The sequence below is a fragment of the Trichoplusia ni genome, chromosome 8 (assembly GCF_003590095.1).
Source record: "Trichoplusia ni isolate ovarian cell line Hi5 chromosome 8, tn1, whole genome shotgun sequence".
NCBI classification, from domain to species: domain Eukaryota; kingdom Metazoa; phylum Arthropoda; class Insecta; order Lepidoptera; family Noctuidae; genus Trichoplusia; species Trichoplusia ni.
In genome coordinates, this window is record NC_039485.1 from 10,954,305 (window position 1) to 10,972,002 (window position 17,698).

The 17,698-nt window shown below is 35.0% G+C and overlaps 1 protein-coding gene across 13 annotated transcripts in view; it reads right to left on the bottom strand.

Moving 5' to 3' along the window:
- The window catches only part of LOC113496810 (guanine nucleotide exchange factor DBS-like), a 71,355-nt gene that overhangs the window by 27,680 nt on the left and 25,977 nt on the right, over window positions 1-17,698 (bottom strand). For 8 of the 13 annotated variants that reach the window (XR_003400846.1, XM_026876148.1, XM_026876155.1 and 5 more), the window contains exons 2-11: window positions 14,113-14,314; window positions 13,222-13,312; window positions 12,307-12,537; window positions 11,623-11,756; window positions 11,417-11,536; window positions 11,086-11,206; window positions 9,828-9,978; window positions 9,280-9,434; window positions 8,794-8,964; window positions 8,097-8,234 (exon numbers count right to left, since the gene is read on the bottom strand). Coding sequence is in view for 12 of the 13 variants with exons in the window: in XM_026876148.1 (XP_026731949.1) it covers window positions 8,097-8,234; window positions 8,794-8,964; window positions 9,280-9,434; window positions 9,828-9,978; window positions 11,086-11,206; window positions 11,417-11,536; window positions 11,623-11,756; window positions 12,307-12,537; window positions 13,222-13,312; window positions 14,113-14,314 (1,514 nt within the window). In the remaining variant the exon portion in view is untranslated. The remainder of the gene's footprint in view (window positions 1-8,096; window positions 8,235-8,793; window positions 8,965-9,279; window positions 9,435-9,827; window positions 9,979-11,085; window positions 11,207-11,416; window positions 11,537-11,622; window positions 11,757-12,306; window positions 12,538-13,221; window positions 13,313-14,112; window positions 14,315-17,698) is intronic. The other 5 variants (XM_026876156.1, XM_026876157.1, XM_026876160.1 and 2 more) reach the window with 1 other exon arrangement.

Consider the following 17,698-nt stretch of genomic DNA (forward strand, 5'->3'; position numbering starts at 1 on the left):
GGTTCGGCTCAGCGGAACCAGTTAGTTGCAGCTAAGTACCTATCAGTGTTTCACAAGGAGCAATTTGTTTCCAAAGTACGTTCCTTAGAAAAATTGCTTATACATTTTGTGCGAATTACAGTTTCCATATTGAGTAATTTCACATTGACAGTGTAGAAACTGTAAATAGAATGGATTCAGACGGCAATTGTTTTACTATAAATTCTGGGAACTAATAATTTTCTCACGAATTCAAGCTCATGTGCAGAGTGCACTTGCATGGGGGAATATAATAGATCACTCAGAAAACGACCTCTCTTTACAAAGCAACGGAAAAGACAAAAACTAGGACAATGCGACATGCATTACCTACTGGCAGGAAACAGGTGCGGCTGAAAGAAATATGCTCACTCTACATTGTGTCACTGGAATTGTTTTTAGTGGGGAATATGAAGTATTTCGTAAAAGCGTATTGGTATGTAATGATAGGTATGGTGGTATACGACATAGGCATTCATTTAAACATTTAACTGGTATTATTCCATTTAAAAGCATTTAATTTCACAAAATATGAAATAATCACAGTGAATTATGAGTAATTACGCGTATTTTTTGTATTAAAGCCTCATTGTCACATCACTGTCGACTTAAAAACCTTCTGTCAGTTTCCAAAAGTATAAACAGACCAATTAGCTGTAATTACTTAAGACTGACATTTGAAATAGATCAGTAATAAATCAGTACTTTTTGTGACGACTAGTTCGTTATAGTTGTAGCTTGCCTATTCTAGGATATGACATAATATATTTTTATGAATTGTAAATGTACTGAACATAAAACCATAATCTGCTCACCTTGGAAATGGAATGCTACCATTTACTATGTAACCAGGCCGAAGCTTGTACCTACATAATAACAAAGGTATATTATGCCTAAGACCGCTCTGTTACTTTTACGAACAAGGAATCTCAAATCCAATTAAGCGAAGTCCTGTACAATCGGGAATGTAATTTTCTATGACAGGAAAGTAGAGGCGATTCGTAAAAGTGAACTTTATTGTTAAAGATGTAAGGTTAAAAATTCCATAACTAATGAATGGAGTCCGTTGAACCCGAACAGCTGTGCATGTTTTTATAAGGAATCTTGAAAACAAGCTAGGGTCTTTATTCGAGACATCTAAACCTTATTTGTTAAGCATTACGGATACTTTTCTACACAAGATAATTTCAACTGTATTACAGACATTTACAGATACTACTGACTTATAAGGTTAGGAAAACCTAGAAAAGAGCTAGTACAGCAGGACTAGTACACAACTTATTTTGGGTAGAGCGCTTGTTATGGTTGTTATTGCTATTACCGAACGTAAAAAGCTTCTGGACCTTGAAATATTTCTTAATCTATTTTGTAATAATATGGTTATGTATTTAAACCTACGCATTGAAATAATGTTTATATTCCGAAGTGTTTTTAAAACTAAAACACTCCCACGTTATGAAGGCAATGCCAATATCTGGTACAGTCTAACCAACGTCATAGATAATATCGACATACGATATTCAACCTTAGTGCTTTGAAATTAAATGATGTTTTTTTCAAGTGTTTATCCATATGAGTGGAGTGTATCAGCGATCGATCATCGAAGTCGTCATATCAGTCCTGTCACCAACTCGCCTTGATGCAAACATTCCTTTGAACGGGAAGTAGGGCCAGTATTCGAAAGCATGCTTATATTGCATATCTATATTAAGTACGCCGCCGCGCCGTACTCTTTTAGGAGGTCTACTGTCTGCAGCGGAAAATAACTTCATGCTTTTCAAATATTTTTGGTTCATGTAACGCCGAGTAACGCGTGTAAGCACAATAAAAACAATTTTCATTTTTTTTGTCAATAAACAATTAAAATTTAATTTATCCGTCTCTCTCTCTCTCTCTCGGAAAAACTTGATCGTTAACATAATTTCTTTGTTTTGTGCTTGAGACTAATCGTTTTAACGGGATATAATATAACGCCTTCTATTTAGTTTTCATTTCTTAAAGACATCGTCGGAAACCTCAGCAACAAACATCGTCCGTTAGAGTACCAAGTATTAATTGCTTAAGTGAGGTGAGCTGGTACCGCTACATATTTTATATTACTATTTCTAGTACCCTGTATATCTATATTGAAGCTCAATTCGTTTTAAGTATTCTTGAAATAACAGAGTTGCAGTTTTATTGAGAATGAACTGTTCTTTTGCAACTTACAAATGTATAGCATAAATGCCAAACTTGAATACATTAACAGTTAAGGATAAAAGTGAGTGTTAGCGCCACTAAGATGTGACGGTCGTGAACTCTCCAAATGGGTATCGTCGCCCGAGGCTTTATAGTCGAATTGAATTAGATTGCCTCACAGTACCAAGTACCAGCGCAGCTGTCGCGACCTATTCGTGTGCTAATTCCTCCAGTTAAATCTGTTGACATCAACGTTTACCTACATTCTACGGATAAAATGAGAGTTTTTAGTTATTTGATTTAATCAATTACATTAATTGCGAACGTCCAGTTTTTAATTCGAGATAATGTTTCGATATTCCCAAACCATAATAAATTTGTATTTACTTCTCAATTACTTAACATACGTCGAGCAACTTGAATTAGCAACAAAAGTTTACAGCATCAACTTAACAGTTTGACTCCTTTCCTAGGATTTTGCATCTTATATTGCTTAGTAAAAAAGGTTAGTGCTAAGTACTAGTCTAATCATTGGAAGCGGAAAGGATAAGTGTGCTAATGAATACAACCAACGTTTGTACATTCTGCAAATTTGTCGATTTGCAAAACAAATACAGTTGAATATTCATAGCCCAGTTAATTACACTAGAACAATTATATATTAGCAATACTTAGTGAAACAGGAAGTGATAGAGAGTTCGTTTGTTAAATTAATTATAATTGTTTAACTTGATTTTTAAGCTTATACTTCGGCTAGGGTGAGATACGACTAATATATTTAATAATCTAAAACCGTCTCGTTAGGGAAGGTCCATCTTATTTGAAAGTTATGTATATAATTGCGTGTTAAATGCTTTCTTATTTTCTTGAAAGTCAAGGACCCACAGAAGACAAGACAGTCTTTACTAAACCTGGTACAGCATAACGACGCGGATGTTGCGCCACCACCCCATAGTTGTCCGTGACTATTATTATGTCCACTTTCACTTACACCATAAATATTATTGCGCGACATATTTGTCAATGGTATACCATGCCATAAGCGTAGTCCTGTGACAATTTATAATGTTAGTAAACACATTTCGTGACAAGAGTATTGATATCGATCTTACGATAGATTGTGGAGCCTGGTTTATTCAGCTATAAAGTTCTATTTTATTTTAATATTTTAAATATGCAGTTTTGAAACAATAGACACATAGTACTCATGCTCTACGCAATACATAGAATTTTGCATATGAAGACATACAACGGATTATTTATTGTAGTTGCGTTTGATAATCACTATCTCAACAAACCATGGAGATGTAACAGGCTTAGTTTAGTAAAAGATGTGTGGAATTAGCATATCTTGACTATGTATGTTTGAGACGGAAACTAAGAAAATTAAAATACACGTTACATGGGTGGGTACACATTTCTCAATTTTTAATATGGATTGCAGCAACAACTTTATAACTCCCTATATAGAGAGAATTGTATGACTAATTATTATGAAGCTCGTGTGCATGAATAAAGAATCTCTGCAATTAAGTCTTCAAAATGAAAGCTTTTTACCACATCTTACAAATGAAATAACAGGTATGTAAATCCTTTAGAAATTGTTTTACGACTACAAGAAATACAAGACTTTAATTAATTAAAGATATTTACATTTGAGTACAAAGTGAATTTCGATTTCAAAGTTATTACCTTAGCGTATGTAGAGTAAGCGTGATAAAATGTTCGTTTATTTAAAATTTTCGGCGTAACACGTTCACCTAACAGAAACGTCAAGTGAGGTGCACTATCTATATTTTATAAGTCTAAAGCAAAATAAACATTTTTATCAACGTGATAAGAACGTGATGATATTTATTTTTACCATAACCACATATTTCTACTTGGAGTGTTTGATGTGGCTGACTGTCAGTCAATAAGTGGAAATAAGGAAGATATCGAATGGTCGAAATGTTTAAAAATAGACACGGAAGCAAAGTTTATTTTCAGATACGGACTAACGAAGAAGATAAAAAGCGAGACGCATACTCCAAAGTGGGTTAACGACACAATATCATACCCAGAATCCTTAATGTTTCACGAAAGTAAAAGGGGCAACTTCTAATGGTTGAGAAGTTAAATTCCCTGTGGAATTCGAAGTTTGTCAAGAAACGGTGTAAGTATTGGCGGACGCACGCGATCCTGTTTGCTAGTTTAACAGGTTTTTGTCGATTTCTCCCTTTTAGATTACCTGTCTGGTTTGAAACGTAATAGTCAGTTTTCCGTGTCGCATAGTTTGCAAGAATATGAATATTTTATGTGCGTTTTAACTGATATATTTTTTGGAAAGTTATTTATAAACCATAAATTAAATATACATTTTAAATACAGAATAAAAATATTATATAACAGTGAATTATAATAATATTTATTTGTCCATTTTATAACCACATAAATATATGGATTGTAAACAAAATATTGTGTCACAAGCTATTTCTCATAAAATATTCTGTACGTAATTCCTCCATTTATTGCATTTGATCTACGCAAGTCTCCATAAAGACAATGGAGAGCAGAGCACATACGTAGTAGTGACGTCACACAGCGCCGATATGGCATGAAAGCTGCGCTTTGACATGCGCGGTACGCGACCTCAGTAGGTTGCGCACACTTTCTACACGTTAGCGAAGACTACGCTATTACTAGCGTTTTTGCGAGCGATTTACGATAAATTGCGCGATTCACGTATCTTCATTAGAGATAACGAGTCCGTGTTTTATATCCGGAAGCGACGAATGAGTTTCCTTGGAGATTGACACTGAGTTGTTACTATTATTATTTTTTGTGTGAAAGTATGCTTTATCGGTAAAATAGGAGAGAGAAGCTTTAATAAATACTTTGAGACTGTATAATGTACTGCGAGTTCCTTTAGGAGATAACGGGTATCAATGACGTAGTGTGAGGTACACTACCTGTTATCTCCGTCAGTATACAGTCTCTCTTGCGCTTCCCAATTCTTAGCCTAAGCGCAAATATGGATACGTGTCTGTCGCATATAAATTGTTTCATTTGGTTTATTAACATAGAGCAAGAACGAAATAATTCACTTGCTGCGTATGCACACAACATCGTTTGGGTTCAACTATTTCCTCCCACTCCTGACGAACAAAAAGTGCAGTGATAGCTCGACATAAAACCTGTCGTTGAGCCTTAAACCTTAAATCCTTGCATTTTGTACGAGATACTACCAGTGATCACTAATAGCAACAGGCGAGTATCGACAAGTACGCGGAAAGCGTCAACGTTTGCGCGGCTCCTTATATGTACAACACATCGCTTATTCATTTCTACAAAAAAGAAAATAACGTCATTCATACAAGGTTAGGTAAAAAATACCAGGCCTATGAATATACATATAGACTAATAAATTAACAAGCCATTTCGTATCTAGTAATATATTTACAAACAAATTTCATCAACAGTATTCATACAGAGTATTCATCAACACTGTCATTTGCAACATTCAGCCATTGATCATGACACAAGGAAATGGAACCTCAGTGATATCTTTGTGTTATTTCTGGCCAAAATATGTATTACTAATGAAGACTTATTTCATTAAAGAGACGATTTAACGAGCGAAGGAATGTTAGATTTAAAGTAGCTCTTGAATTCGGAATCTCTGGAACAGGAAGCAAAAATGCCACAACTTTGTAACTAACATTATAACTCTTTGAACTTTTAGAAAAGATCAGTTAGATCAACAGTAAAATAACTTCGCAAAAATTTCAACTCCTGCTAGAAACATAAAAAGATTTAGCTTTGAGATAAAAAGTTAAGATTTTTTAATCATTACAAGTTAGAGCCTAGCCCATTATTCAATCAATCCATAATCATGCATCACATAAAACGGGTTTCCTTTTATTTTCTTATTTTTTGAACCTGGTACTTAAATAATTCAAAAATTATATAAGGCACCAACTTTTGCGAAACTTGCCAATAATCAGGCTCAATCCAATTATTCCTTAAAATATCTGAACAACTTTCGTGGTTGACAACCGGTAGTTTCTTAACATTGCGGTGCGTATCGGTCACGCTGCAACCGGCGCACGCGCAAGAAAGTAGTCGCACAGGTGTCGCGTATGTTAACACTGCACTTGATTGTTGATGCCCTTACGTCATGCTTTGTGGAGGAAACGACGAGATTTTACAACATTTTGGTATTATAACGTACTATTTTAGCATTACTCAGTCTGCTCATTGTTACGATGACGTAGCGTTTAGCATTACAATGGCAGATATGTTTTCGTTGATTTTTTATCGTAACTTTCCAATATTAGGCATTCAGTCACACTTTTAAGTTTGCAACTGTTTGAATTCTTCTTTAAATGAGTTTTCCGCTAAAGAGATACATTTACTGTAGAGTAATCGTTTTTTGTGTATTTCAAAAGAGTTTTATCTAGTTTTTTTTATTAAAACTAGTTTAAAAGGATATTGTGTTACTTTAATTACATAAATTGTATAATACTGTTTACTTATCAGACTATTACTATTCAATGGTTGTGGGAAATGTAATGCCTAATACTAAGGTAAAACGCGTAACATAATTGAGAACTAATTTAGAATGTTGAAATTGATAAGCAATTAGTGACGCCGACTACACAACTTGTATATCCCAATGCTCAAAGAAAAATTTAAAGACATTTTTGGTTTTATTTAATTTTAATTAATAATAATAATTAATTTTAATTTTATTATGGCTAAGTGTTGTGGCATTGTCACAATTTTTTTCTGGATAATGTTTTTACAAGAGTAGAGCAAGAACGAAATACCTAAGAGGTCAAAATTTATGTACGAAAGAAATTAATGTCAGCAATATAAAAGGTAATCTATTAATAACTAGAGCAAGATAGTTAGAAATACGCACTTGAATGAATTAGCTAGGATAATTAGACTAGTTTACTCAAACCAAATGTCAAGCCAAGTAATGGCTAATGATAAAATTACACAAAATCTTGTAATTATGCTAATTATAATTACCATATGAGAACATCATAGCAAACACATTAGTAAAATTTGCTAATACGTAAACAGGCTATATTTCCTAGCACTATTCTTAGTTGTCTTAACACTCTTGTATGCGTAGCGAATAAGTCATGTATTCGGGTTCTGCACATACAAGCTTCTGAACAAACATTTACACTAACAACTACTGGTTGCATAGAATTCGCACCAAGTTGTTGGTAAACTTAATGCTAGAATATCTTAATAACGTTAGAGGTTAACGTCCTTTAAACAGGGTAGGTGCTCAATAGCTCATACATTTTGATTTATTCGTAAAGAAACCTAATTTGAATAGAAATCCTGCACTTGTTAAGTGTCCTTACGATCTACAAGAGGTTCAGAGGTTTTTAAGGGAGAGGAAGATAGTGTAGAAAAATGTTGAGTGAGTGGGTAACAGATCCAGCATCAGTTCTTTCGCGTAAACCTGATGTATGACGACTTCAAATAGATAATGTAAAGCCTGTGCTTTTGAATATCAACAGGGCCCCTAATAAAGACGTTGTCGAATGCCGCACGAGCACAAAACTAGATAGACTAAGCAGATATTTAATTAGCTAATTTTCTCTTAAAGTTCTCATTGGTAAAGTTTTGCTTAAGCATTATTTTTCTGCTATCCGGGCAAAGGCCTCCCTTCGATTTTTCCACTCTTTCCACTCTGCTATCTTTGTTTGTGTTATGCATCAAGTTCATTAGTATCAAGGCACCCCATTTCATTCAACTATACTCAGTTCAAGCTCAACTATAATCTGAAAAGACACCCGTCTCCATTGCCCCTCTCCCCCCCCCCTCCCCTTGTTATCACGTTCAGTTGGTCGTGTCCTGGCGCTGGAAGCCCCGTATGCATGACCCGCACGTACCTGCTGCGTGTTGTGTTGCGGCGCGGCGCTGTGCGGCGGCACGGCGTGCACGGGGCGCGCGGGGCGGGCGGCCGCGCGCTGCAGGGACGCGCGCTTCACCGACACCATCAGCCACACGTCCTCCACGCGCTGAGCCACCTGCGACAACAATACCTGTGTGTTAAGTAGGTAGTAGTAGTATTATCTAAACTTATTTGATTCCAACTCGGGGAACGTTTTACTACTTCTTAAAAAAGGATAGATAAGTTTTTAGTAAGCAAAACAACGCATAAGGCGTGATGAACTATGTTTAGTGCTTTTCTGGTACTATGGCAAACGTCAAATATCAATTTGTGTTCTCCCACATTAGAGGTGCCCCTCGAGTGTTAAGTAAGGGATTGGTAGCGTTACTAGCATTAGGTGCACTGATTTAATGTCCTACAGAAATCTGTAAATTTTTGCGACGTGAGTAGTTTGATTAACAAACAATTTGACAAAACTCAAACATTTTTCGTCAAGAGTTGCAAACCCTTCAAGCTTTAATAATTACTGACTTATATTTGCAAAGTTCATGTAACGTTTAAAACCACTCGCACACCCACTCGAGGAACGCACACATGCAACGTGAGAAAGACCCTATATATACGATTCAAGCCCTGAAGACTAGTCAGGTAATAAAAATAAGGGAAATTTAAACATATTTGGCTAACATACATACCTGAGTCACAAGTGCCCTGGTTTCCTGCGTGGCTGACTGCATCAACATCTCGCGGAAGGACTCCGGCGCGGTCAGACCGAAACTCGAAGCATCCTCCAGTAACTTGTCCACAGCTATGAGACCTCCTTCACCCGCTAGGATCTCCACACCAGTCGCGCACCAATCGTTTGCCTGAATGATGAATGATGAAACGTTTGATGAGAATCAACGAATAATGAGATAAAATCAAATCAATTTATTTTTGTCTTACACTTTAGTTTCATAGTGTGACAAATTAAAGACTCCCATGGAAAAAAGTACAATATTTACACTCTCTGACTTAAATATTATTTACAAAATCAATGTGACAGCAACATTCAATTCTTGAAAAAGGCGATCAATGTTCATTACGTAACAGTTCATACTCACAAATGTTCAGACTTCTAATATTAGTAGTGAGTAGTACATGGTATGCAAAGATTTATACATATTATATTTTTCTCTCACCTTATCTATCCTGTCCATAAGTTCTCTTGCTTTAGTCAGAAGTAAGTTTCGTTTTTGTATTTTGTCAATAAGTAAAGCGCTCGTTCGTCTTAATTCTTCGCATTTTGACTCTATATGATCAACTTGACTTAGCGGGTCCTGCATTAATTTTTCACCTGTAATTGAATTGATTATTATAGTTTTCCCGTTTCAAAATTAACTGTATTTAATTTCTAGTAAAATTTAAGCCAAATAAAATTAAATTTTAATGCCACTTCAATTAAGTTAAAATAAAAAACAATATTAATTTACTATTAAAACAAAAGAACAACAATAATATTATTCGGCATTTTATTTTATTGTTTTGAATTTGGAATTATCATTTTTCATAAATATAATATCTCATGTGGCTTTGGACGCCAGATATAATAAATAAAATTAATTGAATATAGATTCACGGTAATTTGTAACCATACAATCTTATTATTTCATTGCGCATAAAATTACTCTATCACTTTATTAAAACATTTTCGTCAATTTAAAACATAAACTAAATTCGAAAAACGTACCATCGTCGATTACTGTAGATGCAGTTTCAAGGTCACAGTTACACAGTTTTTCAAAATCACCAGCTTCTTGCAAAAGATTGTCCACCCTATTTGCTGTTTCGCCTACCTCTGTCATATCGCAAGCTGTCTTTAGGTGACTATCTAAAGTAGCCTAAAAGAAAAAATAAACAATATTAACAAGTAATACTTACGTATTTTTTTACGCTTCGTAGATAATTAATATTACATAGTAAAAAATACGAAAAAAAATAACATCTAATACTGAGTTTAGGCAGAATGATAAACTTTTTGTAACAAAAACTGTCAACTGATAAATTAAAAAGTTTTCGGAGCGAATGCCGCGATTGTAACTTTAAAAAAATACAACTGTCATTTATCGTAACCTAGAAATGTAAGTAAAAGAGGAAGCAAATAAATAATGTGAAAAATATAATAACGGAAACGACCATGGAAATAGTTTGTAACTTTCGCAAATGCAGAAAGTCTTTATCAAATCAAGCGTGGGTAACGACGTGTTCGCACGCATTTTGTGTTGAGCACGGTAAAAGAGAATTTAAACGAACAGCTGAAAATTCATTAACATGTCCTGCTTGTGGAACAGAACTAAGGGATAAATTCGATGTGATTCAAGCAGACCTCAGACCCAATGAGACTTTTAAATCGATTGTATTGGCTGGTATGCGGCCTGACACTATCATGGATATCGCAATGCGAGCTATGTCTTTCTGGGCCTATCAAGTAGAGCAAGAGACTTTATACCAAGAGAGTGTAGCAAAACATTCGAGAGAGAAGCTGCAATGTATGGAAGAAATCAATACGTTAAATATTCAAAAACTAAAAGCTGAATTGGACACATGTAAACGAAAGATAACTAACTTACAAGCAGAGTGTAGTAAGAAGAGCAAACAGGCTGAAGATTTAAAAGCTCAGCTAGAAGACAAGTCGAGAAAAGTCCAGAAGTTGACGTTTCAACTGGATGCCCAGAAAAGGCGAGATATTCGGGATTTAGATAGCATGGATTCTAAGGAGAAATGTATGGATATATCGGATTTGGTGACCAACAGAGCGGTGACTGATTTTGTTTTTAGGCCAGCAAAAGATCTCGATGAATCGCATCGCGTGTGTTCACCGAGAACACCGATGTTTGACTTCAGAAATCGAAACAAGCAGCCCACGCATTTCCAGTTTAGGCCTTTAAAGTCCTAACAATATGAGCCAAATGATTTTTTGATTTGTAATTAGATTAAGCGAAGATTACCTGCATCTGTTTAAAGTTTAATAAAAATGTTCTGAACTTCAGCCAATGGTTTAACTTCGTGGAATGTTTTTGCCAGAAATTGTCAAATTGTTTTTCAGTCTCCTCCAGTTGCACCAATAATCTGGAAAATAATTTACCAATTATTTCATTTTTCAATTATTAACATATTATTTACGATGAAGAGGTACAATGACATACTTTATAGTTTTCAACTCAAATAAAGCGTAGTGCTGGAAGACATATTTACATTTAGTAGTTTTTTAGGATTCTTCCTTCAACTTAATGTAAAGTATTATAACTAAATTAAAAGTTTAGTGAGGACAAAAAATACCTTTCAACCGCAGCGACATGGCTTATAATATTATAAGTAAGGTTTGGTTTCCGCACTTGCGTCAGTAACTCTTCGCCTTGCGACGTCGCCGACGATAGTTCAGATTTTAAAGCTTTATACCTAAAAAAAAAGACAGTATAAATATTATATAACCTGCAACGAGGAAATGTAGAGTTACGGTTTTGCGTAAGTTTTAGATTCTTTACCTATTTTCCTGACAGTCTAATAATTCTTTGGTTTGTGTAGGGTCGTTTCCCATATCGCAGTCTACAATCTCATGCATAAAATCGTCCAATTTACTTGAGATTTCCTTCATTAACGTAGAAAATTTTTCTAGTGCCTGAAATAATAACACTTAATTAGGCAGTGTAGCTTCATAGAAAATACTCTTAAACTGACTACAATATAACGCCACTTAAAAACAACTAAAATCGTTTCCTTTAATGTTTAATTGCTCCAATTGATGATACGGTCTAGATATTATTGTTCTCAGTTTTTCATAAAGGCGATCGGCTCAATATGAAACTTCCCATGTGTCCACACATGTAGTTCAGAGCGCAAGGATAGACATCATTGAACAATAACTTACTTCACCCAACTCACATCAGATAAATAGCTCATCGAAAACTTTGGCTGCGCGATTCAGGAAAGTTCTATATTGCTTAACTAGATGGCGTTACTGTGTAAAACTATTTTACTTACTTACTTTTTAAATGTTTGTGCAACTTAAAAATAGCTCCGTTAACGTTACGTGTTTACTAAACATTCACTCAAGGCTTTACTATTTTCAGCCCTATTACACGTGGGCATTATACTTGATGGGTGCCACGCAAAGGTCGCAGTCTAATTCAATATTAGAACAAGATTATTACTTAAGTGTAAACACTTACTATCCGTTGTTGTATCCACTCGGCATGTGAGTACTGTAGCTCGCCGCCCAGGTCTGGCGTCAGCTGAGACCTATCGAAGTGTTCGTACAGCTCCTCCACAGACGAACAGACTAGCACCCTGAATCTAAACTCCTCCTTAAATAATTTACTACTGACTTCTGACAGAGCTTTTTGTAGGAAACTTGCGGGTCGAAGAACGTAAACGGCGTGAATTATTCCTGGGAAGAATTCCTGGAAAAGATAATGAGAATATTAACATGTTGAACGTTTATTTATGCTTGATTTATATTGCTGTTATAACTTCCGATAAAATTGCTGGCTCTATAATTTTGAACTCAATTAATTTTGAGATTTGAGCAAAAAAACTATGTGATAAGTTTTATGTTACGCATAATCTTCTTATAAAAATAATTCCCATGAAAAAACGAACAACTCATTTGTTCTAGTTAATTCAATATCACGGTCTACGTTTAAGGAAATTTCGTGACTCGTGTATTATGTAAAGCGACCCACATATTTTATCCCACGATATTATATAAGGTAGAGATAGCATATTATAGGCATTGCATGCTCATTCTGTAATCACTTTATCATTTAGTGCGTCTTTGTGCTGTATAGAGGCCTATACAATATATGATTTACTTATAGGTGTTGAGATTCATTTGACAACGTTTATTACTGAATATCTTGAAACGTTAATTGGTTAAGGTTAGTTTGCGTTCTTGGTAGCTAATTGTTTAGTAGAGACACAGCATTTTTTTTATGTTGTACTTTGACTTGACTATAATATGGTATATCGCTTTAGTGGTTTCTTAGGATTACGCGAATGTTAGACATTGAAATGAAACTACTTTTATCGCTTTAGTTAAAGCTCATCAAAATATTAGATATACAATGGATATTCTAGATACTTACTGAGATCCTTAATAATACTGTTTTAACGGAATTCCATCGGTCTTTCCTTCGGTCTATTATTATGTGGAAGCCCATTTCTGCTTCTAATAACCTGAAAAAAGAATTTTCATCATAAGAATCTAACATTTAACATTATTTAAGGTGTTGACTGTGATCAGGTAAATTTGCTGTACTATTACGTTCCTTATGCTGAAAATATACGACATAAACTTTTAGGAACATGAAAAAGGATATAGCATATTTTACTATACATCGAAAGCCGGAATCCACACAAGTGGGGTCGTGAGTAAGAGCAATTAATTAAAAATTAAAAGGGAATTGAAAATCAATCAGGATTGGTTGCCATTGTCGTCGCTGACGTAGTTATCAAATACTCATGGTCTCAGTCTGGTATCGATTCAACCGGTACCGTACAACCATACTTGGTTATAATATAATATTCGAGTATCCGAGTATTCAAGTAGATACCAAAATGTAATTATAAGTTGTATACAGCTCCAGTGTATAATTATGGCGATAGGATCAAATACTGAAAGCTTCTGTAAAGTAAAGAGACTCTATTTTATTGAACAGTTAATTAAAATGATAATGAGTTCGTTGGCTTCTGTAATTTATTCAGTCAATTGGAAAATTAAATTCGTTATTAATTGTATTTAGGAACTATTGAAATGCCTATCAATAAAATACGGAAACCAGTATCATTTAAGTTCCAACTTCTAGTAGTGATATTATCGGAAAGATTTAGCTAATACAATCATATTTTATTTGGTAGAGTGAAACTTAGTGTCGATTTAACGTTTTTATCTACCTATCCTGAGCGCTCTCTTTGACAACTTAACCGGACTATGAATTTTGGTTCGACGAGCGTTTGAATGTTTTAATTGTACTTACGAGGGCACAGAAGTGAGGTAGAGTAGCAGCCTTCGGTACTCAGATGGCATGATGACGTGGAAGTTGTTGTTGTCGGGGAATGTGATGAGCGGGCGGTGGTCCTTGGCCAGCCCGCCCGTGACCAGCGCGTACTGCGGCAGCAGCAGCTCGCTGACATTCCGGCCCTCGTCGCCATCGCCCCCGCAACCGTCGCACTCCGCTTCTGTCGATAAACGGTTTACATAATTAATTCCGAATCAAAAAATCATCCATCAAGTCTATGAGTTATATTATTATGGTTGCGGAAACTTGATAGCCCAATACAAGGCGTAGAGGCGGCATCTCTACTTTACACCCGCAAATAAAGACTCCCAGAAGTCGTACCATTGCCTCTTAAGGCCTTGTTGACCACCCTGGTAGTAATTCGGGCTTATCTTAACTTTAAAACGGATTTTCGCACTCAAACTGTTCGTCGAATCCAACATCGATGTACGTCTACTGTTGTGACTTACTGTATTAATGATAAAATCAGGCATAAATGTGCTTGTTTGACTAATGAATTCGCTAAGTTTTCAACACTAATGAGTGAACTTTGCAACTTCATATTGGTTGCAGTCAATTTAAATCTGCAGGTGGCAAGTTCAATTCATTAAATTTTTCAAATATTTAACGAAGACAATGTTTGATGTAATTGTAGTAAAACGAAGTCATTTAATAGACGTTTATTTTTATTAAAAATAGTTAAACAAATTTCGTACTCTACAGTTCGCAAATATTCAAAGAAGTTACATTAATTTAGCTTTAGATAAATAAATCTTAATAATGGACGAATATTTTCCAAAGACTCGTTCTCAAAGTTGACTTTATTTATATAAATTACATCCATTTATTGTACAAAATGGTTGTGTAAGCAATCTGAATAAACTTTGTTAGAAAAAGCGCGATCGCGTGTTTCCTCACAATTAATTATATAGAACAAGGTATTTAGAAGTTAAGGTACAGTAATGCTGGATTTAGTGAAATGAACTTTCAAGAATTTTTATAATAGTCGTACGTTCGTTGGTCACTTAATAGCATCGTAAAATGTTGGTGTACGTACGAAGGAACAGTGATTTGCGTTTTTTGTCGCATGCTTTACTGCTATACACTGATACGATCGAGGAAATTAAAAAGGCTTTGGGCGAAAATTGCGTTTAAGGTTACGCGTTGCGGAATTGTATTTTACGTCGAATATAATTTGGCTTCACCTAAGGTAAACTATGCTATACGTATAGCCATTTAAAACTACTACTGGGAGTATTTCATTTTCTAGTTGGAGAAGGAACTGGCATTAAATTACGGAACCATACCTGCTCATTATAGATCTACTACAGTATAAAGTGGTCACTGACCTAATCAAATAGGAAATGTATGTTTTTAGGTCAAGGTTTCCCGAACTCGAGTGTCATCAAAACTAAAGCACAACGATAAAAAAACCTTAAAATTGCAAACACAGAGCTTAAACATGGATACAAGCTATTATTCACAAGCATATTTCAACTTTTTCATACTTTAATTAAAAGTTGGAAAGTTTCCAGACTAAAGACTATTTTATGTTATAGTTTAAAAAAAGACTAGCATCAAGTTTCTAACGTATACCTTAGTCATTTTAACATAACTTGAATACAAAGAACATTCACGTGTCACTGTTTCCTTATTCACCTATTATTATTAGCTAAGTTGCAGCAAATAAGTAGACACTACTTAGAGTACTTAGATCCCACGTAGTCTTAGTATAACCATCGTGTATTAAGTTACGAAGCAATGCAAGTTAAACAGTGTGTGTGAACAATATCATCATGCGAACTTTTAGTACCGACTGGTTAAACGCAATTTTATAGTACACGTAACTAGTCTAGAAAATCACACACAGACTACCGCGCAGTCGTATAGGTAAATAGTACCTCTATATCAAACGTTGATTTTTGTAATAACTTGTCACCAACTTGCTGTGGACACTACTAGGGTACTAGAAGAATGTTAATTAATTTATGTATAGGCATCACGTTAACGACCCACCAGGACATCAATTCCGCTATTTAGCTAGAGATTTCTTTTTTTATAAAAAACAAGGCACGGGACGGGCGTAACACTCATTGTCATAACAATGAATTCCCAACTATTTTGTTTGCTTAGTAGAATACGAATAGTTTAAAATTTAATCCAATAGACATTCGATTAAATTTTAGATATTTAGATAGGATAATAATATTGTATTTTTTTGTGTAATGTAGTTAACAACTAAGCGAAATAAGGCTATTTACACCCATACGAGTACACTCCTCTCTGACAGTCTTCAAAAACGACAATCATCAATGTTCACTTCTTTTGTTAATTACGGTAATGTTATCGTAATTAACAAAAGATGCTCAAAAGAAAGTAAAAAGCTCAAACTAAAAATAATCTGCAGCCAGGTGCAAACTATACATAATATTTCCAACGGTCATTATTCAAACGGAGTTCGTCGACCGGGCGACTCGTGCGCAAAGGTCAAGATAATTGATTCCGAGCCGAGCAAATATCGCGAACTTGAACAAAAGATTAATCCACACGAACTTACGAGCATTATATTAAATAAATGCGGAAGTATTTTAACTTTATGTAGGTACATTAAGTATTTGTCAAGTCTCTTGATCGATCTTTTTTGTTGACATGCGAGTTCGGCTCTGTTGTACAAAAATAAACCTTACGGCTTAGGAATAAAGACGATATCAATTTCATATTACGTACTTATATGACGTGAGTGTTAGTGCTTGTTAGTTATTAGGTTAACAAACAAGCTCCAAGAACATTACACATTTAATAGCCGTAATTACAGTGTAATGACATATTACCTGTAGTTAGCTGATCGGGTTAAGGTTCAAGCCGTTTAAACAGGATGGTTTAATAAAAACTTGTTTACTTTAAATTCTCAATACAGATTATAAATATTTATCTTCTCAGACTAACAATGTGGAGAATTGTCTCGGTCACAATACAAATTCATTTGTTCTTACAATGGTCGGTGTGTTGGTTGAAACTGCAAGCTGGCCCAAAACTGGTTTGGTTCTGTTTTAGAATTTGATTCGGGACTCGATTCGTTCGTGAAATCTTACAAGTATCGAGAAGTTATTTTGTTACTAACTTCAAGTAACGAGGTAGTTATGAGCGTCGTTAGCTGTCGATCTAGCGTAGTTCCATCTCTTACCACTGCATAAATTGGAGCTGTTTTCAGCTTCCAAGCTACCAACTGAAACTTAGTTCGATCCTGTCGTGAGCCTACTGGTTCGTAGCCTATGTAGATGGTGCCAAACGTCTTAAATTTTTCTTATGACGATGCAAGATTGAGTGACATTTCGGATGGTTTTGTGAAGTCCTAAGATTTGAAACAAGGCTTCGATCAATCAACTGAAAATTGGTTAATTTGATGGTAAGTCGTAACCACAGGAATTCGGGAGAGTTAACATAAACATACAAAAGTTATGTTTTGTTATTCCAGATCTCTTAATCTCATTACAGCATAAATAAATGTTATTTAACCATTAGAATTTAATAGCGGTATTTCTTCTACATATGCAGCTTGCAAATG